We start from the raw sequence: 26322 nt of genomic DNA on the forward strand, positions 1-26322 counted from the left end.
GAGAGCCATCACCCCAGAGTTCATAGAAAGGGCAGCCCATGGGAGTCCATGGCCTGAGCCGCTGCGCATTACAGCGACCTATGGGGAAAATATATCACTTGAACCTGCAGAACAAGCTATGTTTAAAGTTTGCAAACTCTCGTACTTATGTTTACATGCAAGCATTAAAATAATAATCAATAAAAAAAACTCTCCTTTGTTTAATCAGAAGACTCTTCAACCGATTTAAAGCGAGACAGTGGTAGCAATATAAACAGCAGTTCACGCACAAGCAAAAAAAGAGAACGATTTATTACAAACTGCTATGCACCTTCCGACAGCTCTTTGGAAAACTTCTTTCAAATGCACAAAGCTCGTGCCTGTCTGGGAACTCACCCCCGTTCTACAGATCTCTGGAGGGGAGGCGGGCGTGCAAAGGTTAAACTGTCAATCTACTAGTCTAGTTGCAGCTGGTCTGAATTTCAATATCTTAACCAGCAACTGTAGAGGGGGTGGGGGGGGGGGGGGACTTCCCTAACATTCTACAAGTGTACTCAACGTTTGCACAGTGGGGGCGTGTGATTTAACTCTTACAGAAAGTGAGATGTTACTCTATTACAGCTGAGAAGTTGCTGTCACAGTGATTGTAATTGGTTAGATATATTTTATGCTGACTGATTACAGGTTAAATCACTGTCTGCGCCATAATGTAATTATCTGCTAGAGACGGCGACAGTCACAGCACCACGACATGCCATTTACTGGCACTGTTAAGGGAGAGGAGTCTTAGACCATTGAAATACTGCGAATCACGGTCACTGGAACGAACAAACACCACAGCAACCTTAATGTTGACCTTTAAATCACTGTTCTAGCAAGGCACGACCTAAACCCCCAAAGTTTTTTTTTTGCATTATCAAACTTTGCCCGATTGTGAAAGGACCAGCTGCAAGAATGTATTCTTCGACCTTACTCCAGCGGAGCAGGAGTGGGCTGCGTTGGGTTGGGCCCTAGCCAAAAGGAACATTGCCCAAAAATGGGGGGTGGCCGTGCTGCCGTCCCTGAGTGCTTGGGCCAAAGATATGGATTTCTCTATGGTGGCGTAGAAAACGATCTAAAAAGGAAGAGGGTACCCCAAAAAAAGGGACCTGAAATGGGGGCGGTTGAATAGATATAGGGGGGACATTTGTATATCTCCTACGGTAGAACTCCGGCGAGAGAGGCAGGCCCTCTTGGACAACTTAGTACCGGAGGGAGGGTCCGGAGCCTTGGGCAACTCCTAATCACGAGTGTGGTGGATTGTAACTCCCGGGACTCGGGCGGGTTGGTGGGAGGCCTGTGTGGCGCGTGCTGTTGGGTTGGTCTGTGATCGGCACAGCCCTTGATGTGAAGTTGATCTTGTCTGGTACACTTATTTGTACCCTGTATGATTACAGACTGCTTTATGGTCACGACTGCTGTAACTGCTGCAGATTTAATGTTAATAAAAAGTTTTACAAAAAAAAAAGAATGTATTTTTGACCAGTGACTTCAAATGTACAAGGGGATCTACGAGTCACGACATCATGTTGATGAGATGCTGGGACAGACGGGATGAGCAAAACCATTTATAAGAAATGAGACAACGTAACAGACTTTGAAAGTACAAAAACCACCACCAACTACAAACGAAATATGCCTTTCATTCAAATTAAAGTTGTTCTCATTTACATATATTCTGGAATACAGACACATCACTGGGAACAACCCAAAAATACTTAATTGATTGCTAAGAGAGACTTGAACATTGTGCTACAGAGTCTGAACTTTCAAGCTTTGGGCTAGGTTTCATTCTAGACAAAAATTGAAGCATATTCTATTCAAACTGGTAGAACTGAAGACCAAAAGGGGGTCAGGTCTTCTGCACCTTTAACAGCAGCTGCCTTGCACACTCACAATAACAAATCCAACACTCATACTTGCACAAGACAACCTCACTCCTTCAACAAACAACCCAATGTTAGAGAATGGTAACATACACCATTCTTCATGGATCACACAACCAACCATCTCCCAACCCAGATGTATTAAGTTCAACTAACGGAGGAGTGCACCACTGTGCCAAAAAAGGGGTCACTCAGCTGAAGCCAGAATTTGAAACTTTTCCACCGCTCTATAACCAGCCAAACCAACAGTAGCAAGCTCTAGAAAAAACCCACAAAAACACTTTTGCACGCAACAAATTCCAGCTGATACCGATATGATCACCAACCACCGGAGAACAACCATTGTAAGCAACATAAAGTTGCAACTGCAACTGAAGAAGCAAGGTTTACATACTATATAAGTAACAAGAAATACAAAACAGAGGTTTAAGCTTTTGAATTAAAACGTCAGAGGAAACACAAGAAAATGAAGCAATCATGCTTACTATGTGGACTTCAATGTAATATTTAACTATAAAACCAGCTATACAATGGAAGCTGTGAAGAAGGCAAATGTCTGCCAAAATGCACTAGGCAGTCATAACACACATGTAGAAAGGGTTAGTGCTTCTCACCAACACAATCGGGAGAGTAAAAGGGTTACGGAGAGTTGCTGATTTCACACATAAAGGGACATGATCACTGTAGGCACTCTTGAAATACCATAATGGTAATACAATGTCCACATAAGAGACATATCCTGTGCCCTGAATTTACAATTATTTATATTTTCCGGGTATTTTGTAGTGTGCGGGCCTTGTCCAAAGGAGCAACACAGAGAACTAAATGGCAATAACCTGTCACGGCTATAGTAAGCACTGGAGTACAAAGCACCATTGGTAAGAGACATTAACCTAGGCAGAGAGACAAGTCAGTAAAGAAAAGAAGGGTCCATTTTGCAGCTCTTTAAAAAGCAAAAGACAAAAAGAAACTACAAGACAAAAATAAAATGATGCTTTTTGGAAGGCGTCCACTTGAAATCTGGTATTTATTTTAAGAACAAAAAAGGCTCATATCACATGACATGGCTCAAAATGAGGGTTGAAACAAGAAAGCATCCAATATCCTGTTCTTCCAAAGATAACAATGTTCTCTTGTAGGCTTTCCAGGTGCTAGCCATAGGGTACTCTTGCTGATCTAAAATCTACAAAGGGCGGTGGTTTACTAGCAAACAGAGCAGAACATATACCGTGGGTCTGCCCTGAAGGGGTCGATCATGTGGAAAGTGTGAGAACAACTTCACACTCACTTTCTTCTTGTAAATAGATTAGTACATTTTTGGTTGCAAAGAGTTTGTGAATATAAGGTACTTTCCATCACATGCAGATGAGGAAGACGCGGATATCCACTAAGAGAAGGGGTACCCCAATTTGAATATAGGGAGAGCAGTAGGGGACAAAGTCAATAACTCAAACAAAAGTGATGCTCTACCTGTTTAAATAAAGATAGATCGAATAAATCTCACTAATAACTCACCCAAAAGGGGTCGCCTACGGCCACACCATTAGGAAGAGAGCACATAAACAACTATTGTGTATATAAAAATATTTTAAATGTAGAGCAAATGTATGTTTAATGTATGGGTTGATTGTGTAAGATTGTATGGGTTGCTTGATGAGCATGATTGTGATTTAACCGTTTATACACTCCTCTAACCCCCCTGTGGGGGCCTAGCTTGGTTTTTTGCATATAGCATTTAAAAAAATCTGCCTTTTTGCTTATTTTGAGCACATGTTTTTTTGTATATTTATCAACAAAATTATTGAACAAAAAGAATAAAGAAAAATATAATTTTCAATCACAATTTATAGTTGTTTGTGTGCTCTCTTCCTAATGGTGTGGCCGTAGGCGACCCCTTTTGGGTGAGTTATTAGTGAGATTTATTCGATCTATCTTTAAACAGGTAGAGCATCACTTTTGTTCGAGTTATTGAGGAAGACGCGGATATCCATCCTGCTTTTGTAAATCATGGATAAAAGCCTAGTGCAGCCCAGACCATACACTGTATACTGAAAATACTTTTTTTTTTTTTTTTTTTTACAAACAAGTCTGTTATTCTGCACAGGGAATCCAAGCCTTGATGGCAGCAGGTTCTTACATTTTTCTTGAAGGGGCATGCACCATGCCAGACCCATAATTAAACCTCTAGATGAGTGACACTTGAATGCAAGCTATCAGCTGGCTCGTGTTTACATTTCAGCCCTGTGACTTGCCTTTAATTTGATCATCAGGGGGTAGTAAGCACTATATAAATGCAACTATAGTACAATTACGACGAACTTAGAAGTTCTTGGTACTGAGGGTGGGTCTCTTAATCTGCCAGTTAACGTGTTTGATTGTACTGGAGCACGGCAGGCATTAGTAACCCGGTTAAGGACTTTGTGATTCAAAATGGAACGGAAGAGCGGAACTTGCTAACCCAGTACATTTTGAGTTGCCGTCAAATATCTCCCAAGCATGAGCAAAGGCAAGCACTTTCTCATCTAGATCTTTTGGTAGGCCACTATGTATGTTCTGGTTACTGGAGGATGTAGTGCCAATTGTTTCAGTTCTCAAGGGCTCAAATGAGGGACTAGCACCCTAGGTCGCTCTTTAAACAAAGGGCGCAAAAGAAAACACAGGGAGAATGGATGTTATGTTAGGGCATGTGGAAAGACTACCATGGGATGCCATGGAGGGAGGGGGGGGGGGGATTACAGTTTGGAAGAAATAAAGCAAGGGAGAGTAAAGACGGTAAATGTGGCAAGAATGGACTCGTGACACTGAGGGGTACTTTCCCTCAAACTTTCATCCTCCAGTTTAATCGGTTTGGTGTTTGGGGGCACCTTGATGCTATACTCGTACCAGTGGGAACGAGAGCCAGCAGAAGAATTATCCGATATACTTAACTGGCCAACAAGGCTTGCAACACAGCTTCCAATTCATGCCGGCAAAGAGGCTTTTTACGTCACCTTTACTATGGTTAGGCCAAGCTAAGATATGGTATGGCAGGAAGATGGCTTGCTTTTGCACAGTGAGTTAGAGAAACCAAGAGCATGGATGGGACTAATGGAAAACGTCAAACGCTATTCTTGCAAGGACCACTTCAGCAGTAAATAAATACAACATCATTAAATAATCTGACTAACTATACAATGAAGAAGGTTCTATCAAACAGAGTTCAAATCTTGATCCCCCAATAGGGAAGGGCTTGAGGGCTGAAGGCTCACCTGTAGGACGTGACCACTGGGCCAGTTTTAGATAACATCCTCCAGTAACAAGATGGTAAATACGTCTGTACAGACAACCCCACAAGGAACTGGGGTCTTGCTAACAGCTCTGCTTCAAATGTCCACCCGATAACATTTCAGAACAGCTGTTGCAACGTCAGAAGATCATTCCCTCGCTCTGAGCATATCTAAGAAGGCTATACGACCTTTACTATTGAAGAGCGCAAGGCTTCATCTTCTCGGAAAACCTTTTTATGCTCAATATTGTCATGCTTATGTCTTTGGCGGTCCTCTATGTGCTTTTTTGACTTGTTAATAACCCTGAATGCAGAAAAAGTGTTATGCGTTTTATATTTGAGCGCTCTATGCGCAACTGCTGCTTGAACGAGATTTTCCGAATTTGTTGATTCTGTTGCCAAATAAGTGGGACTAAAACGAATATCTTATTCTGCTGTACATTATTCTTACAACGAACAAAGAATCTGTATAATGATTAATTCACAAGAGTTTGATATCACATTTGCTATTGTTAATGTTCTACTTTGAAACATTGAGCCATGAATTTTCTAAAAAGCAGTAAAAAAAAAAAGAAATCTACTACAAAAAATAGAGAATAAATTACAAATGACTTACACATGACAGAAGGCTAAACATACTGCAGAAGAAACAATGAGTAAGAGAGAACACCAAGGACTTCTCAATTCCCCAAGGACGTCTATTGCTGTATTTCTGACAGAAAGGATATGGAAAGGACATGCTCTAAAGGTATCCAGGCAGGGGACAGGGAAGAGAATGGTCCCACTAAAAACAGGGATTTTATTTAAAGTGTGGTGCTACCACAAGTTCCCAGATAACACCAGAAACAACCACCAGACACTTGTGAGCATAGTGATGAGCTCACCAGCCTCCAAGAAACCTTTAATTAGCAAGACATTCTATATTCTGAAAATGAAATGTGCAATTTTTGTGTTTTTCTGCGCATATGATTCACAAATCTAAAATGACTCTTTAAGAGGGAAGGGCATCCTTTTGAGAATCAAAATGTTCTTCATCCATGGCATGTTATAGTTCTTTGGAACCCGCCATGCCCCTAAGCTGAGCCTTCTAGTCTTTCGTAGTAGTACATCACGGGCAGCGCATGGACCTAGTCTAGCTGTGCCGGGCGCCATTTTGACAGGTGCCCATCACTGGGAGTGCACAATGCAACAGCCAAGGAGGCCTCTTTCCAGCAATGCCCTTACCGAGGTCCCAGATGGATTGGCAGGTCCAGGAGTCCTGGAAATTGGTGCACTTCTTCCACAGAGAGGCGTATTCGCGGCTTGACTCAGTCTCCATCCAGGCATTGCACACCAGTGCAGTGATGTCGAACGCAAGGGCGCAGAGTAGCATCAGTGGCAGGATCCACTTGCAGCGTGGGTAGGAGAAACCACACCGGATCATCTTGCGGCGGGCAGGCAAGAAGGCAGCCAGAAGCAGAAGTGGATTTGGGGATATGTGCGCCTCGGTCACGGGACACTGACTGAGGTGACTTCAACAACTACCAAGAGCCCAAAGCAGGTAACCTCTCCCAGATCATGACATGAGTCAAAGCATTGCGTGGCTGGGCGACACCACAGATCCATTCCTGCATACTATGGGAATGAGATCAGAGGAAAATGCATACTTTTCAATGGAATGCTACAGTTACCTGCTACCAGGCTGGGTGTAACAGCCATTGGCCAAGATAAAAATATCTCTATGTGGTATGCCATAGCCAGCTATTTAAATGGATTTTCTTCTTGCAGAAGAAATACATTTTTGCTCAGGTTCTTGAGGTGCGAGAATGAAACTAAGATAGCTGCATATAATTAATTTTAAACCAAATTTCAGGATGTCCAGGCCATAAAACATATAGGGTTACATTTCTGTCAACTCAACTGATTTCATGCAACATGTCAAGAAGTCATGATCTAATTAATTGAATTCCATCACATGCAGTTGACCTAGCATATATTTGTTGCATGGTGGCAGTTCAGGAGCTTTCACACAGTGTTTAACGAATTTCAGATCCTTGCATATCATGATGGTTTTCAGCTACTTAACAGTCATTTTAAGAGTTTCTGACCCCATGTAATTGACTAGCCACCATCTAATAGACTTGAGGCATCAGGTAAGTGGTCTGAAGGCCTCGTGTACTGGAGGTTTAGGCCTTGTTTTAGGCTTCATTTCCGGTGGTCAAGAATGCTTTCCAGTCCCCCTGTATGGCACCAGGGAGCACGTAAGCATCGCTAGGGCCTCATATAAGGGCATCTCGGGGTTCTCCAAGAGTTGCAGGATACGTATAATTATTCGCCTCGGATAAGGGTTTGTCTGTCTTGTGTGAATTTACACTCCTGCAGGTGATGTTCTATATTGTGCCCTTTTCATGAATTCAGATTATGCAGAATGTTAAATTAATGGGCACTGTTAAACCAAACAGCAGAATGGTAGGGATTTTATGGAATTAATGTTGCACTGTATTGAACTGCATTGTAATTGCATTTATATAGTGATGAAATACTTAATCCAGGCAGCACCATGGGAATGTAATCCCATCAAAAAACAATAAGCCATACAGAAGCCCGAATTCAGCAGATAAAAAAAAAAAAGGTCTTATAGGAGAGCCAAAAGGCGGGAGTGAAGTTCACGTGGGTAAAAGGATGGATGTGAGATGTGTCATTGATGAAAGGAGGCACAGTCGCGGTTAATGAGGCCAGCTGTAAAAATGTGTGATTCAGGTAAAGTTGCAGCTGGCATTGGGAGGGCCACACTAAGTTGCTCACTGGCATGTCTGTGATGATTCCTGCTTGAGTCACCTTGTTGCAACTACTGTCTCCACGGGACACCTTAGTCCAAACTCTAAACTCCCAGAAACTGCCAGAGGAATGAGGTGTTTAGCAAAGTCAAGCGAAACCATTCTATATGTTAAAGGCGCCAGACAACATCGAATATGGGCTTTGGGGAATAATAGGGGAGAGGTAAGCAACCTGCTTCCTCCATTTCTGAACAGACACATTCTTCAAGGAATACCCTGCAAAGCCAATAGGTCTGACATTGGCAAGCTCACAAGTTTTATGCAGACATACACAATATGCCTCAAAGGTTCAAACATGATAAAAAGTAATACAATTCTGCAGTCTTAAGGTAGCACGCATAGGATTGTACAAAAAAATAAAATAACTACTCATCGAAAAAATACAAATACGAAATAATAACAGAGCCTGACCCACCAGCTTTAGGCCATGTGCACGTACACAAGCAAAACGTTGCCACTCACAGTGAGGGAAGCTAGTGGCTGACCCATTGCCTCATGCTGTGGTGGACAGAAGCAAAATATAAATGGCAACAAAACAAGCAAATGAATGAACAGGGCTGATGGAACCCTCCGAATGTATAGGTGTAGATATATATATACACACTATATATATATATATATATATATATATATATATATATATATATATATATATATATATATATAATATTCATTGTTTATTACTTTTGCACTTTTGAAAAACAAGAGGCTGGCATTGCAGTTAAGTTGTGTCTAAACTACACTTAAAAAATATCTTTAAATTCCATTTCTGATCAAAGATTAAACCTTATCTGATGCCAACTCTATCACTGAAGATAAATAAAGGCATATGGTGGGTTTAATGCCAGAACTTTAATATTTAAATATTAAATACCTTCGGGGTATGAGGGGGTTGACACCCTGTCGACAACTGGCAACTCAGATAGAGAAAAAATAAAAATGATGTACTGCTGAGAATGGATAGTGTGCTTTCTCTACAAGTCATAGATTTATGAAATATCTGATTCAGTGGTGGATCATGCAAGAAGTCAAAATGAGATCTCTTGGGACTCAGTGGCAACGGTCCAGTTGAAATTCTGTTGGGGAATGAGGATTGACAATATGGATAAGACATCCTGTTTGCGTTGCAACAAACTGGTAAAGAAGCAAAAAGTTGTCCATCTAGATTTTGAGTTAAGTAGAGAGTATCAACAGGGATGCAATGGAATTATGCATGGCATAGTTCTTAGCGCAGGATAAAATATTTTCCCAAAAATGATTTTGGTATGAGTCCCGAAAAAGGATTGTCTCTATTTTGAAAATAAAACAACCATAAAAAGGAAAATGAACTAGTTATAAGATTCTTTCATCTTCATTTTCTTGGGTAATATGCCTCATGCAAATATTTGTAAAGAAACATTGAGGAGACTAATTGCCATCAATCCAGGATAGCAAGTAGGGTTTATGCAGCTGAATAAGCAGAATGTGAGAACTATACGAATTTAAACTTTTCACTCGAACACCTGAATATTTCCCCATTTTTCTTCCCAAAAAAACGAAAATGTTAGTTACAGCGTCCAGTATTTTAAAATCACAATTTCTGAAATAGAAATGCAGACAAGGATATAAATTCCTCAGATATGGGAGTCAGTGTTACCCACTTTTAAAATTATGTTACTGTAGTTGAGAAGGAGGTTAAGAAAGAAGAAACGTTGTGCTTTTTTGAAACACAAAGGTTTGGAGGTACCCTCTGAAGGCAAGCAAAGACTACAGAGTCCATAACACCATAGATTTAGGATTATCTATGCTGGAATATTTCTAGAAGAATTTACACCCTCATAGGAACAGCGGGGGTAATGAAAGTGATGGGTAAGGAGAGAGCCATCATCTAAATTTTTAGCAGTACAACCACTCTATTCTCCGTCTTATCCACATCCAGTATGTGTAAAAGCTTACATCGCGACAAATTCCACCAATGCGCAAAGGTAACAACAAAAAAGATGGCAGATTAGACACCCGAACTAGAGTGACATTGCCCAGTCCGCCCAATGGGTGGTCGACATTCACAAACAGGTTAATATAGCGGTCAAAAAATCACTGAAAAAAGTATGGGAACTGTGATCCTGAATGCAATTGGGAAGGGGTCAATCAATGAGTGTGGTGGCGGGGTCAAAGATATGGTTATAAAGAAAAAAAATATCCTATAACTGTTATGTTGGTATTTCAGTTTCACGCAACTGCATATAAAATAACAGACATCTCAAGTGAAAAGAAAAATTAAAAGAAAAAAAGTTAAACTAATCAGTGTGACATGCATTATATATACTCTATAGGAAATCTCTATTGGTTAATGTGATCACTGCAGGTGTGTGTGTGTAGAGAACCACATAATTGAATTCTGGTTGCTGCAGCAGGGAATTGTGTCTTTTTAGTGCTAAGAGGTCCCAGCCTGTAATAGACCGGTGTGTGTGTGTGGTGTGTGGTGTGTGTGTGTGTAAAACCACATAATTGAGTCCTGGTTGGTGCAGCAGGAAATAGTGACTTTTTAGTGCTAAGAGGTCCCAGCCTGTGATAGAAAGTACTGAACATGTAAATCATTATTTTAAAATTGCACTGCATGCAGATACCTATGGCCAGGGGACACCCGGCAGTTAATTGTTATTGTATGACTACACATGTGCAATGATACTGTTGTTATGAAAATCAATAAAAATGATTGCTATAAAAATTGCACTGCACCCAGTATAGAAGAGGCTGCTGCAAAATGCGCAAAAAGATTTTGTTTTAGATAAAGAAGTGCTTTCAAAATATAAGTTGTAGCCATATACAGTCAGACGTACCTAGAACAAATATTTTTTTCAAGTGTCCATTAAAAGCACAAACTCCAGAACTCAGTTGGTAACACCCTTACGTTACTTCTCAAACAGAATAAATCTTGGTCATCACTAGCCTTCAAGTGACCAGTTACACACATTTGTATTTCTTTCAGGTATCCTGGCAAGAAGGTTTGTGTCTGCTTTAGTTCTATGTTCCTCTGTTGGCTCCACAGCTAAAGCATCTCAACTGTTGGCATTGTCCGTTCCGAGACTGCTGGTTTTTTTTTTTAAACAAAAAGTTGGGGAACTGATTTTGTTAAATGAAAGTATGGGCATATCGTCACCATAGGCCCAGGCAACTTCAGCCTCTGAGCAAGTAGAGCATCCATGCCTTGCGGAGAAACACCCGTCAGCATAGCATATTAGGGAGCGTAGACATGTGAATGCAGACAGCGTCTCCCTGCTTTGGGAATGCTTTTTCAATGTCCATATCTGGTGGTCGAAATTCCACCATCCAAGTAGCGCATTGGCAAAATTTCCAATCAAAATCCTCCCTGCAGCCACACCTCCAAAACAGTGCTTTGAGCTGGGGAGATCCTATAAAGGGTTTAACTATTTCTTCTATGGAGTGGAATACTTTTTCCCAGTAATTTAGGATTGGTGAACATTCCCAGGCCAAGCCATAAAACCCAGCAGGGTCACACAGACAGCTAGAGCATTGCATGGTTTCCCTGAATCAATTCTATATAAATAGTGTGGGGAGCAGAATAATCTATTAACAAATGCGACATGGATCAGCTCGTGTCTATAGTTTAGAAATATGCGCTTTGGTTGGGTGCAGTAATACTCCATACGTCTAAGCTTATGTCAAGCACTATGTCTGCCCTGCATTTCTCCAAGGCTCTGTGATCCGGGGTTGTGCAGAGTTCCGTATGCACTGTACATAGTGTGGGAACTCTACTTCTGTTTTTGAATGAGTTGGGTGAGCGGGGAGAATTCTGGTGGCTCCTCAGGGAAGGAGGCCCAGTTAGATGCTGCTGCATGACATATACGCATATAATCAAACATATGAATGATCTAATACTCCCATCTCCCTTCAATTGTTCAAGTGTAACGTAGCATTATGTATTGTTCAGGTTAGCTCTGGCTGGCACTTCTCACTGCTCCAATACTTTCAATGGGAGAGTACCCGTCCTTTTCAACAGCACCAAGGTACTCTGGGACAGGGGTACCGCCACCTCTGTATGTCAATTTCAAGCACTGGTACTTCATCACCCAAAAGTAGCTCAGCACACAGTAAAGCTCTAAATGGAGTACGTTTACGGTTCAGTTCCAGCCCCTTGGACCAGGTGTAAGTCACATTAGCCCTTCTGCGAGAAAGCGCTGAACTCGCCTTCAAAATGCGTGAACCTCACTCGCAATAAGAGAGAGTCGAGATCACGTGCCTTCTCTCGCACACCGAGCTTTGCACTTTCCCTTTAATTGAGAGCACAAGTTGCGATAAGGAGCCATCAATCTGCCGGAATGTTGCACTGGAAAATCTGCAAAAATTTAAGAAGGGTCTGGGCACCGACCCCGCGAGAAGCCGCCAGGTCCTGGCACGCGGTCCGCGGTTGTCAATGTGTAAACAGTGTCCAAACAAACAAGGCCAGTCTTCGCATGCCCAAGTGAAGCTCGACTGCGATTTACAAATACACATGTAAGCGCTTGACTACCGATACCACACCAAGGGAACCAGGACCTGGACTTGATGAAAATAAGGTTTATTCTTTTCAACACAACAAATTTGTTTGAGGCCAAGATTTCCATTTTTAAGACATGTGAGCACTAGCAGAGAGAGGCAGGGGATACATGGGGCACGAAATGGCTGGCGGGAACACATACTGCAAGGAATCTATGGACGGGCTAGACTTGTGCGCACTGTCCAGACCTCTGTGGACACAAGGGCCTTGCCCTCCTCTAGCACCAAAAATACGGGTCACCTATCTTTCAATGTGTACAGTCCCTTAGCGGCATACCTGTGAGTTCTCAACACAAACTCCATCAGCCATCTTAATCTGTTTTACAAGGATGAGATTTATTTGTTTTTTGTCAAAAGTGAACAAAATGACCGTGGGAGTACAGTAAAGAGAAAACAGTGGCCCTTGAAATGGGAAAAGTTACTTTTGGAACCCACAAATGTTGTAGGGGGAGGGTTGGAGCAGAAAGATGGAGGTGTCAAGCGTGGTAGGGTCTTGAAAGGCTGTATTATGCAGAGCGGAGTCAAAGACAGCCAGTCGATGGCCTGCCAGTAAATATGCTCAAACATTGCACTTAAATAAAACCACGAAAAATTGAAAGCGAAGCTTTTCGGCCCAACTTGATTTGCAACAGAATACAATTTATGATAACTGCTGAGATAAGAGTCTATCTAGCAGGTCTAGGACCCTAACAGTGGTTAAACAGCTCAGGCGGTTAATGAACTTGCTGTAGAGAGCTGTTCGCAATTACTAATCGCAGTTTTGACTCTTAAAATAGCTTAAGGTGACCAGTGAAGTGACAAGCGGTGATTTTGTTCCCCTGATGGGCTGCTGGTCTGGAGGGGGAGAGGTTCCCGGCATGCTCTGCTTCACCGAAGCTCCAACACCTGTGCCCAACAAGGACCATTAAAGACAGACAAAAAAAAAAAAAAACATTTTCTGTGAAGTCAAGGAGATTCTAAACAGATTCGTTTTAGGTCCGATGTAAAGGAAATAAGGTTGAGGTAAGTCTTACGTTTCTCAGGGGCAGGGCTCCTGATTTTTGCGTGACTGAAGAAGACCTGCTTCAAAGTTTTAGCTTTCGGAAATTCGAATAGAAGGGGGAATTTGTCATCGATTCCATTGATCTTTCTGTGGCACACAATGCATTCTTCAGGTTACTGAGGACACCATGTACACCTTTGCACGTTGTATGTGTGATGTAGAATTTAATGCAGGCATCAGCGTAGATCTCGTGGAATGAGAGTGAGGTGATCAGGGAATAGTTATAAGCGGTTCTAAAAAAAAAAAAAAAAAAATAAGCGGTTCTAAAACGAATTCATGACTCCGCCCACCGTCAGTATGTGAGAGAACCAGGGTCAGTATAAACTTTCACTTTAATGAGACTGTAGATGCTTGGTTTTGCCTCATCTCCACCAGCACGCAACTGCTCAATTTAGTCAGTAACTCCTGCGACACACACCTTTATCAGTCGATATACGTTCCCTCTGTACCTAGGTGTTCAGTCTGTCAGTACATCCTTACAGAATGAAACATGGCACATAAAAAAAAATGGCTGCCTCCTCAGAAACATGGTGGACACGATACTGCAGAATCACAAGGGAGCTGGAGCAGCACCAGAGTCTCATCAAACCCTACTGACCTGCGTCAATGTGTTACTGACAGGGAGAAAGGATACAATATTCTAGAAGTGGGAAGGCTCTTGCGAAAATAGAGAGAATAGTGACAGTGTGCTATATACCCCACCACCTCAATCTCTAGAGTAAATTCTAAATCTCAAAGCCCATGGGAGTGGCTAACTGGGCACCCAAGAGGGTTGTCTCCTAGGGGCCCCGGCACTGTTCTACCTTTCTGGGCAGGGTGAAGCAGTCCAGGACTCAGAGCAGCCCAACCATGACTCTGCAAGTGCAAGGAGCAATTGTGCCCATTGGGACTTGAGGAAAGCGTTTTATTCCTCGTGCGAGCCACAAAGATCTGGAGCAGTTCAGTCACCCCAGAATCTGCGAGGACCGTGATAGTGCCAGTCACTTCGCCCGGGCCACAGGTGAGATAGGCACGGCAAGAGTGAGGATCTGAAGGGCTATGACAAGGGATACCAGCAGCTATATGGGCAATATGAAGGACTGGGGAGTCTACCAGATCTCCCGCTGGCTGCCTAATCTGCCACCCGGGCTGTGGTGTAGCAAACGGGCATGGGGAACGGTCCGATCTGTGGCACAGGCATGCCGCATAGAGAGATCCTGGTAAAGATTCCGTGCTAAAAGTTGCAGAAGAGCTGCATATTGGGAGCCTGCATACGTCAATGTTGGTCTCCTATGGGGCTATTGTTCAGCTCTGGAAGTGAGTCTGCAGCACAATGACTCACAAAGAGGAAAAAAGGAAAACAAAAAAGAGACAAGTGCCTCTTTATCCCAAGGCCACTTTTGTGGTCATAGGAAATTGCTGAGAGGGTTACTGAAGATACGGAGGGTGCCAGGCCATTTCAGGGTGAATTTATATCCTGCTCTACATCCTCTCTGATCACTTGAAGTCCAAAACAGGATCCACAGAAGGTTTCCAGTGGGCTGCCCACATGCTCCTATTGTGGGTTTCAGTCCAGCATGCAGAGGAGGTACCTCTTTGTGCAGCGATCCAGGATGTTCTACAAAAAAAGATCCTACTGGCCAACAACTCGCCTACAGTCAAATGTGGAAGACGTACAGGCTACTAACCAGCACCATTAGGAAGAAGTCAAAGGTACAACGATAGCCGAGCTAGGCAGTCCACAGGACGGCAAATGATTTCTGTTAAGTCAGCAAGTACAAACCATCTTCCATTGACGGTAAGAGAATCTTGCTCTTCACCGATTACATTGACGCGACCATAAAACGTAAGCCAACGCTGAAGGTGATTAAACATCACTGTGGCATCCATTAAAACTAAAGGTTGCAGCAGAAAGGATACTCCATGTGTTCATACAAGTTGCGGTAGCCGTGGAGGTTCTAGACACGATAAAGAAAAGATGTTCAGTAATGGATTGACTACAGAATTCGTGTATACAAATGTTCTGCTGTCTACGATGAATTTGCCCCACATTTTTAGCCTAGGGGTTATATTGCACCATAGCACATGGGTACTTTTTTGATGGAGCACAAATGTGTATGTTTCTCTTTCCCGTCTCTCTTCCCCATTCCCCCAGTCTGCCCAACGTGGCTGTGGGATGCGAGTTGTACCTTCCACTTCCATACCAAGGTAGTATTAGGAGTTGGACACTGTTCTGATGATTGAGGATGTCTTTTATTGGCTCTCTTTTTGGGCTTATGTTATTTGTTATGAGTTACTATTCAATAAAAATAAAACATGAAAAATCTCTAGACCCTGCTCTTTGACAGAATATGTGTTTCATAAAAGACCCATTTATTGGAGGGATAATCTTATGGGAACTGAACATATTTACTTTTATTTCTTGTAACAATTTGTTTGCTGTTGGTCTGTTCTGCCCCTCTCACACCGCTCTGCCCAAAGGATCCATGTGCTGGTATCCAGTGATGTATTTTGTTAAGCCAGGAATATCCCTTCCACAATGCGAGAAGGTTGCTTGGTGAGGGGTCCCTCGCTTGACCTTCTTTCGCCTGCACTGGGAGAGACTGGCTGTAGGCAGGGAAGGTTCTTATACAAGACTTACAGAATTATTTAAATTCTCATTCTTCTGGATGCGGGGCTTTTCTTTAGAGAACAAAGACATAATTTCTTAGGGGCATGTTGCTAATTTAACTGCAACTATTGGTAACTGGTATGTCCTGTGATTATTTACGAGATGTTGAATTCACCATCATGTAACTGTGCTCGCCTTCCTAGTTCCCCACTGGTAGAAGCAGCTGAAAGGGAGTCCAGATGCCGTATCATGAAAGTTTCCAGGCAGACAAGAGGCGAGAGCCGGTTTTTATGCACAAATAATAACCCAATAATTCTCGGAATTAGAGCTTCATTTTCAGACATAACACCACGGAACCAGTAAACAAGGCTTGCCTATTTCTGTTTCGGAGCTGTGTTTTCTAAAATAATGCTAAGTCTTAGATATATTCGGTTAAATGAACAGACTATACGGAATGCAGGAGCATAAAAACAGGCTCTTGGCTCTGGGCTCTGGTTTGAGCCAGTGGATTCCGAGCGAAGCACCTGTATTTTTACATTTGAGGCACTTGCAAATTGCAATGGCGCTTGTCGGTTAATGCATGAACTTTAGACAGCACAAGCCGGAAACCAGGAGAGGCAATTCCTGTTCACTGTTTGTGACTTGTGCTTTCTTTCTGAAGTTCATGCATTAATTTGGAGAAGTACGGAGTTAGATGCATTTATTATAAACACTGCTAACACAAAAAACAAGCACCGGCAAAAGCAACCGGTCTCGCCTTTATGGCCTACTGGCTTTGCCAATAGATTTAGCCAGATTGCACAGCATACTTAATTCTATGCAGCATGGATAATAAACAGAGAAAAAATGCTTCCACAGTTGCGTACATCATTTTGTAGGTACGCGCATCCAACATGCACACACCTACAAAATGACAAAGTGTTTTTTTCTTTTTTGTTCACCAATCCAAGCTGGATCACTAAAAAAATAAAAAATAAAGCGATGCATGCTGGTGGGGACAAACCCATGTGGGGGGACAGAATGCAGGTGAGAAGAAGCAACACAGAGGGTTGCAAGGATAGCCTCACTGAGGGCGGGGAATCAAGAGTAAAGCAGAGAAATCAACAGGGGTGGAGGGCTGAAGCAACACAGGAAAGTGCAGGGATAGCAACACAGAAGGCAGGCAGGAAGCAAACAGAGACAAAGCAACATGAAAGGGTGTGGAAGCAAATGAACAAGAGTGTTGCATGGAGTTAAAGCACAGGAGAGCGTCTCGAGGTCGAAGCTGTATAAAAGTGAAAGCATGCATAGGAGTGACTTTAAGGACAAAGTTGTGGGAAATTAAATTTTTATAAAGCTATGTAAATAAATGGGCTAAGAGAAGCAGGGAAACATTGAATGTAAAACCACATGCACTCTCATATAATGCTTAAGAAAAGTGTTTTATGTTTTTTTAAATTATTATAGTGTTAAGTGTAAGAAATGGAATGTGCAGGTACACGTATAAGAAGGTTGTATGACATAGGCACGCGTGGCTAAAGCACACGTGACTACCACGCAGCCCCAAAACGAATGAGTCTAAACAACGCATTCCTTTACCACGCAAATTGGTGGTAAAGGCATGACTGGTAAAGGAATGTGTGGTAAAGATCACACCCCAACCCCCCCGAGCTCTAAACACTACCCTCCTCCTGAACCATAAACACTACTCCGACCACTGAGCCTTAAACACTACCCTCTTCCCTCCTGGAGCCCTAAACACTACCCTGACTCCCCTGAGACCAAAAAACTACCCCCACCCTCCCAAAACCTGGCTCTAGCCTCCCTTACAGCACCGCTTCCGCTCCCAAGCCTTCCTGCTCCTGGGCCTGCCCATCCCAGCATCTAGAGCGCGCACTGCTTTAACCTTGGATGTGGTTAAGGCATACGAGTAAATAAGGCATGCGTGGTTGAGCTTGTGAGGAAACGGCAGGCATGCCTCTGCCCGTGTTGTTAGGCTGTTTACCGCATAGGAAAGGTCCTAGATGAAATGGTTTCAAACTGTCAGTGCACGCAAGAGCAAAAGGAAGGGAGAAAGTGTATAAAAGTGTAATTGCTCGAACGAAAAGGTGTTGAAAGTAGAACTTTTATAATGCCATGAAAAGAAATGTGCTGGAAAAAACACAGCGAATAGGGAAACTTATGCACGGTCATGGAGTTCTTTAGAAAAAGAAAAAAAGTTCCCAAAAAGCAGAGACTTGTGGAAGGATAAAAGGAGCCAATCAGATGGTAAACACGGGCAAGCTCTACGGGATGGACAAAGACTAGATGAACCGGCTCAAACAAATAAAACTGGCATTGTGTAGAGTGAAGTAGAGTAGAGTGGCATGGTGGAGAATTGCGTAGAGAGGCAGAGTGGAGTGGCGTAGAGTAGCGTACACTGAAGTAAAGTAGCGTACAGTGGAGCAGCATAGAGGGGTGGCATAGAGTGGAGTGGTGCAGAGTAGAGTGCAGTGGCGTAGAATGGAGTGGGGCAAAGTAGAGTGGTGCAGGGGGCATTGGCGTAGATTACATGGCGCAGAGTAGAGTGGTGTAGAGTGCAGTGAAATAGAGTAGGGTACAGTGGCGTAGAGGATAGTGGTGCAGAATAGAGTGCAGTAGTGCAGAGTACAGTGGCATAGAGTTGAGTGGTGCAGAGGCGTAGAGTGGGGCAGAATGCATTGGCATAGAGTGCAGTGGTGCAGAATAGAGTAACAGTGGCTAGAGTGCAGTGGTGCAGAGTGGCATTGAATAGAGTGGTGCAGAGGAGTAGAGTGGAGCAGATTGCAGTGGCATAGAGTTCAGTGTTGCAGGGTAGAGTGGTGCAGAGTACAGTAGAGCAGAGTGGCGTAGAGTGGTGAAGAGTACAGAAGTGCAGAGAGGTGCAGAGGCATAGAATGGAATGGGGCAGAGGGCATTGGCGTAAATGGCAGTGGTGCAGAGTAGAGTGGTGTAGAGTGCAGTGAAAGAGTAGAATGCAGTGGTGTAGAGTAGAGTGGCATACAGTAGAGCACAGTTGTGCAGTTGTGTAGAGATGTAGAGTGGTGCAGATTGCGGTGGCATAGAGTGCAGTGTTGCAAAGTACAGTGTACAGTGGCGTAGAGGGGTGCAGAGCACAGTTCAGTAGAGTGGTGCAAAGTAGAGTGCAGCAGCGTGGAGTGCACGGTAAAGGGGCAGAAATGAAGGGAATAGAAGCTACATTGGCTGTGATATGCGAAACGGAGAGAAAACACAAGCACTCATATGGAGTGCTTAAAAAAATACCTCCAAAACAGAGATCTGTGGATGGACACAAGTACTTGGTCCATGCTAGGCCCAAACACAAGAAGAGACAAGCTGCCTGCATGCCCTGATAAATGGGAGGCAAATTAGAGAGGCGCTAAAGCGAACACATGGAAGTCTATGGTGGGGCTCTAAGTCCACTGTATGTAAACAAAAGTCTTGCAGAGAGTGCATGCGCTGTCTAGGCGAAACCTAAAAATACAAACCCTTTCCAAATACAATATATTCTTCTGTATATTTTTCCCATTTCATAAAAACAAAAACACACGAAAAGACTAGAGCTATCCTGGACAGGCTGCCAACCATTAATTGGAACAAGCTGCACCGGTTTAAATGGTTGTAACATGACCTCCTCTGCCATTGTTGTGCACAAAAGACTCATACTGTTGGGTGTATTTTTCACAAAGTCTGGCATTTGCACAAGTAAACTGGATACAATGCACACTGTAAAGTAGAAAACTAGAATAAGCACTAAACGTGTTTCAGGTCTTCAGATTTTCACTCGAAAATGTAACACCAGATAGAATAATTTTTTTACTACGTAAAAAAATGATTCTAAGGGGAAATGTACATTTTACAGCGCTCCAGTCCTGTACACACGAACACCATGCACACATACTTTGTGCTTCCTCCGGCCAAGATTTCAGTAGACATTTGATGATACCTTTAGGGCCATACCAGGTCTACTGTACAAGGTTCCTGGAGTGTGAGACAAGCTCGTCTAAAATAGGAGGTCAGAGGGGTCATGGTTCAAAAGGACCCCACTTTTTAAAGGCCCTGCACTAGCGCTGCAACATTCATTTATGCAAAATTGCCCTATATATTAATGCCAAAGTAGCTAACAAGGCCTCTATCACTTTATGAAATCAGATGTTGATTTTGACATGTTTTCGACTTCACTGTAGGACTTTATTATCTAATTCTCTCATATATACACATACATACATATACACACATACACACACACACGTCCTGTAAAGCACCGCCCTTGAGTTTTTTGGAAAATCACAGCAGGACATTTTAATATGTCTTGTGTGAAATTCCTCAGTTAGTGCTCTGGGGCTCTACATGCATACGCTCCCTCAGGCAATTTGTTGCAGGGCTTAGAAGTGTCAACTAGCGCTCTCCTTCCACTGTGAGTGCTGCCCAAGGCACCCCATGTCATGTTGTAAAACCAGTTTCAGCCATTCCTAATGTTTTGGCCAACAGCACATTGATTTTTGGGGTAGTAGTTTCAGTTTTACCTTAATGTTTTGGTGGGTTAATATGCATGGAGGCGTAGCTACAATTATAGCACCAGGACCCAGAGCCTTGAAAGACCCACTGAACCCCGATAACTGGTGTATTTTACAACAACAACACTCAAAGGGGTCATTTCCCTTGCTTGCACCAGGGCCCTTGGCATTCTTGCTACACTATGAGCATTCAACTCTGATGTGTTCGCAAAATTCTTCCTCTGCTCCAGACAGGCCATCATGTGGAGCCTTTGAGAGAACAGGCCATGGGATGTCTTGACTACTGCACTGTCATCTACCCAGGGTTTCCAAAGAAACTTATCGATAAAATCTATCTAAGGACTGCAAAACCAGTCTGCCAGAATGTGCTGGAACCCAAACAAACGCCACATCATCATCCTAAATGATTTGAGATCTTGGGAGCAGCTTCTTTGCTTATCTTCACATTTGAGTAATTCCATAATACCTTTGATTAGCTAACTACTTAACAATCTGGTATTTATGTAAACAGTATGAGTATTTGTATACGTATGTTTATATATGTAAATATGTATATATTTTAAACGTTTTGTATATGTGTCTCTCTCTTTAGCCCTGAAGAAGTCCCTATTGGGACGAAACGCGTTGGCTAAAAGGAATGTGAATATAGAATTTTAACAACTTTATATGTTCATCGATGTCAATAAAGATATTAAGGAAATAAGAACATAACGGCTTGGCGTATTCTTCAAATTGTCACAAACAATCATTGTCTAACGGGACTCTAAATGCGTATACAATCGATGGGTGCGGATTCCATGTTTGTCACATCATCATCCTAACTGAAACATTTGTGGATGCAAGGATGTACTTCTAGGTCCTGGGTTCTGTCCACAAAGGCTTCAGTGGGAAACAGTCAAAGTATTCACAATCTCTGCCCCCCACTCTTCCACAACCAGGAACCTGCACTCAGCAACGCACGTCTCGTCATCTAATGATCATTTAAGTGGCATCGAAACAGAGGCAGATCTCTGGGAGTCTAGGACTCTGGGCTATGGAATGTTCTGATCCACAACCGAAGAGTCTATTCAAACAACGTGCGGTGCAGACAGAGCACGCTTGAAAGCATAACTTTTCAAACCTGCCAGCACTTGAGATTTCTAACATGCAAAGGACGGAGTTCTCAGGTTTCTCTAGTTCATGCATAACTTGCTATGCAATTCCAGTTTATTTTCTTTGAATTCTCGAACTCACACTTTTCTTCATTCCATGAAAAAATCAGCACTATATGGCCCAAAAATGCATAGGAAAAAAACATAGATTCGCTACTTATAGACAGACAAAGGAAACCTGACAGCTCTTACCTGGGGATGTGAAGGAATAATATTATAAAAGGGTTCTGCCTCTACCATCATAATCCGACCCTGAACACTAGATCAACTGACAAGTCATAAAACTCTCGAGTAAATCATTAAACAAACCGTAAGCATAGACTCTAAAATCTCAGAATGGAAAGTGATGATGGTTAAAAACACAGCACCAGATGAATGTGTCACACTCTGACAGGTGCCACTTGGTAACTATGCAGTGTCCTGCCCATGTTACTGGCCTACAACAACGTGCTTCCCACTCATTCACATGGAGTTGCAGAACTCAGGCGATAAAGTTCAAATCTCCCTGAACCCCGATAAACTCTACCGAGCTGGTTACGATTTTGACTGCAAATACTTATCGAGCGCATTTTTGCACTTTTTTTCCTCAAGGATTTTTTTTTCAAAACCTTGTTTTCAATGTAATTTTTGTGCAATACCGAGGTCTACAAATAATGTGGAAAATGTCTTGATACTGCACAACAGATGAACAACAAAACTGCAGGGCTCGTGCGTTCGAGTCCCTGCCTGTCCAAGATGAACTCATGAGGAACAAACGTCTGCGGGCTACGCCTACACCTTCTTTCACCCTTAAAACGAGGTCTCTGTGCTTCAACTGCAGGCCTGACCCCGCTCTTACCGTAGTCCATGATGGAGACATCGCACGAGTTCGGGTTGGTGTTGCACTTTCTCCACAGAGAGGCGTACTCGCTGCCCGACTCGGTCTCCACCCAGCCATTGCCGCTCAGCGCGATGATGTCGAAGATGATGGCGCAGAGCAGCAGCAGCGGAAGGATCCACTTGCAGCGCGGGTAGGCGATGCCGCACTTGAACATGGTGAGGCCGGTCGAGCTGGGATACAACGGGAGCGGGAAGGCGGCTCGGCACGGGCACTTCACGAGTCTGTCCCGGGACACTAACCAAGGCGGCCTCGACAACAGCACAAAGCAGGCGGCTCCACCCCGAGCACGCAGTGACTCAGAGCACCGCGGGGCTGGGCGACACCTGAGCTCTCACCCCGCAGCTGCCTGGGCGAGGAAGGCGCGTCGGGTTACACCGCACCCCCTGCCTGCCCGCCCCGCGCTTAACCCGTACCTGGCCGGGTGGGACCGGCACAACAGCTGGCCATTGTACTTTTCGCACTCCAAGCGGGATACAGTCCCGTTTCAAACCGCGCCCGTAACAAAAGCAGACCATGCATACAAGTGGAATTCGAGGCTTTTGTAGGGTAGTGACAGAAAAAACAAGCATTGGAAATGCAATCGGTCTCGCATTTGTTTGAGTTACAGCTACTGGCACTGTCAATTGAAATGTTTTTACTTATATGTTATAGAGTGTATGTATGTGTTGTGTGGTGAAGTTATGTGGGTTGAATTGGATTGGTTAGTTGTTTAACTGTGTGGCATGGAATCGTGTGGTGTGGATTTGTGCAGTGGAATTATGTGGATAGTAATGTGGTTTTGAGTGTACTGGAATTATGTGGAGTGGGATTGTGTGTTATTTAGTGGAATTATGTGGAATGAGCACCCACCACTCTAGTCAGGATAAGGGAGTTACACACCTAAGATGACCCCTTCTCTTCCCATTGGTAGCTTGGCATGAACAGTCAGGCTTACCCAGAGGCAAGGTGGAAAGCATTTGCGCAACACACACACACTAGTGACACCCTAGGCACACCACAAAAGAGACTCCACACAAGGTTATATACAAATATCCTTTGTATTGTACATAAAACATATTAGACCACAGCCACAGATTTTTTTTGCCACCTAGCCAACTGTCATAACAAGTCATAGATCATGAATCACTTTGCCAACAAGGCAATTGTCGTAACATCACATGTAGTACACTAAAGCAAAAAGACTTATAAGTTGCACATATTCTAAAACATTATGAAAACAACACCGTACACCATCACTGTATATACCATGCCATTTCTGAAAGTACCAGTACTTGTTATTCCACCATTGCAAGGTGTAAAAGAACTTTACTCCTAAGAGCAGGGTATCAAATTGCAGTTAGGGGACGCATGGATCACCAGATAACATTGTGCCCCTTTGTACTTTAAATATGCTGCCCTAGCGCTTGAGTGCTGCTTGTAGGGGCTGCACAGTAATTCACCAGTAGTACGAGCAGGATCAGGACCTCCGTCAAGGGTTGCCACCCCGTTTTGCTATCTGATTCTGCTTATCGTGTGCCCCCAAAGGTATGCCATGAAGCAGCTGCCCGTAATTGTGTGGTGCAGCTGCAAGTGATCTCTGGGGCTTAATCCCCCTAAGGTAGGCCCCAACGCGAGTCCCCATGGGGGACTCGCCCTCTCCTTCAGGGTGATGGGGAGACCTCTCCATGTCTTTGAGTGGCCATCAGCAGCTGTCCGTAGACGTGCTGTGCAGCTGCCTTTGCCTTTTCCTCTCCTGGGACACACCGAGTTTGAGGACCAGCTATAGCCGCTCATTCAGCGCCACTGCAGTGTCTCCTGACCCGAGCGTGGCATCTTCTGTGGCGGAGTAGGGGCACTCCTCGTAATCGGACAATGTCGTTAGGCCATGGATAGGGGCTGTGTTATCTGTCCACCATACGTGCTAATCCAGGGGTGGGACAGGACTGATGAGCCTCAGAGGCCTGGCCTGCCCCCAGGTGATGAGGTCAAATCCTCCCCTCTGTTAAGCACTGCGTCGACTCCGTGCCACTGCCCATTGCCATGGTAACTGGCAGGACCCCGCTGAGAGGCTCTGCGGCAGCTCATTTGTTCGGGGTGGTTTCCCTCCACTGACCCCGCCTTCCTTGCAGAACCTAGGCACGGCAACCCGTGCTGGGTTATTGAACGGGAGCGCCCCTGCAAAGTGGCAATGTAAGTGCACGCCACTTGCTAGAGACAAGTATAGGGGTAAAGGTAAAGTGCTCCCAGGGCACTAATATTGGACAAGGGAAATGGCCAAAGATAGTGCTCTACACGCTAGGAAGCAAAAAAAATAAAGCGCTCACCACGCACTTTATCAAAAGGTGAAGAACAGTCTAGTCCTCTTGCTCCACTGCAGGCCTGCCCACCCCGCACACAGCAGGGATAATGCTCCTGACACAGTGCTCCATGCCCTCCTTCCAGGCATGTTACTTGTACATCCAGCAAAGATCTTTTTCTGACGTCTTTTGTCTCCCTGAGACTTCCAACAGGAGGCAAACACACACAAGCCCTTTGAGATTCTTCCCAAGCAGGATTTCACAGCAGGGCAAAAAGAGTCAGTCATTTTCCTCCACCATAGACAGAAGCAGCAGCTGCAGGACAACCCACCCCTCACACAGAAAAGGCACACAGTTCTTCCGCTCCTCTTCTTGGCAGGGTCCTCTTGTTTCTTGAAGTAATCTAAAGCTCTGGGGTTTAAGGTCCAATACTTGTACCCCATTTTGCCATTGTTCTTTTTGTGGCAAGGGCCTCTGAACCCAGTCCAAACCAGTTGGGTCCTCCATGGTTCAGCATGAACACAGGCGGTAGAGACAGCATTGTGCAAAGGAGACACAGCCTATTCAGGTGCAAGCAAAACTCCTCCCACCACTCTAAATGCAGACAAGGTCTATTCAGCCTAGCGATGAGCCTCCCAGGCAAGGCAGGACACACCTCAACCCACCTTGTGACTGTCTAGATTGAATGCACATCCCTAGCTCCTGTCACTCCAAAACCAGATGCTGAATACACAAACAGTCAGAGGCACATAGAGTGGTAAAGCAAGAAAATGCCCACTTTCTTAAAAGTGGTATTTTTAAACAACAGGTGTGTTAATATATTCTGAGTTCAGAGAGTCTAAACTCAATTTTATCATCTAGTCCCAATTGAAAGTTACACATGTAAAATTCTTACAGTGCAGCCTCAATGATAGCCTATGGGACAGACAGACTTTCAATAGTGAAAAACAAAATACACAATATTTCACTATCAGGACATGTCACACATACACCAGTACATCTCTTAATTTTCCTTTACCCGGCACGTTGACCATGGGGGTACCTTGGGCTTACCCGAGGGGTGCCTTATATGTAAGAAAAGGGAAGGTTTGGGCCTGGCAAGTAGGTGACCTTGCCAGGCCAGCATGGCAGTTTTCAACTGTGAGCGCAGACACTGCAGTGGCAAGTCTGAGAGACATTTACAGGGCTACTTATGTGGGTGACACAACCAATGCAGCAGGCCCACTAGTAGCATTTGATTTACAGTCCCTGGCACACTCAGTGCACTTTACTAGGGACTTACCAGTAAACCAAGTATGCCAATAATAGTTACCCAATCACATTCACAATTTATATGGAGAGCATATGC

The 26322-nt window shown here is 43.8% G+C and overlaps 1 protein-coding gene across 2 annotated transcripts in view; it reads right to left on the reverse strand.

The window, feature by feature from the left end:
• PERP (p53 apoptosis effector related to PMP22) overlaps window positions 1-23037 on the reverse strand; it is a 49937-nt gene extending 26900 nt beyond the window's left edge. Inside the window, exon 1 of one of the 2 annotated variants that reach the window (XM_085612421.1) lies at window positions 22657-23037. In XM_085612421.1, coding sequence (XP_085468547.1) covers window positions 22657-22852 — 196 coding nt within the window. In that variant the 5' untranslated portion in view covers window positions 22853-23037. Of the gene's footprint in view, window positions 1-6393; window positions 6662-22656 lie in introns of those variants that run through there. The other variant, XM_085612420.1, reaches the window with a different exon arrangement.
• Window positions 23038-26322: the final 3285 nt, after the last annotated feature.

Source organism: Triturus cristatus, chromosome 6 (genome assembly GCF_964204655.1).
Source record: "Triturus cristatus chromosome 6, aTriCri1.1, whole genome shotgun sequence".
Lineage (NCBI taxonomy): Eukaryota > Metazoa > Chordata > Amphibia > Caudata > Salamandridae > Triturus > Triturus cristatus.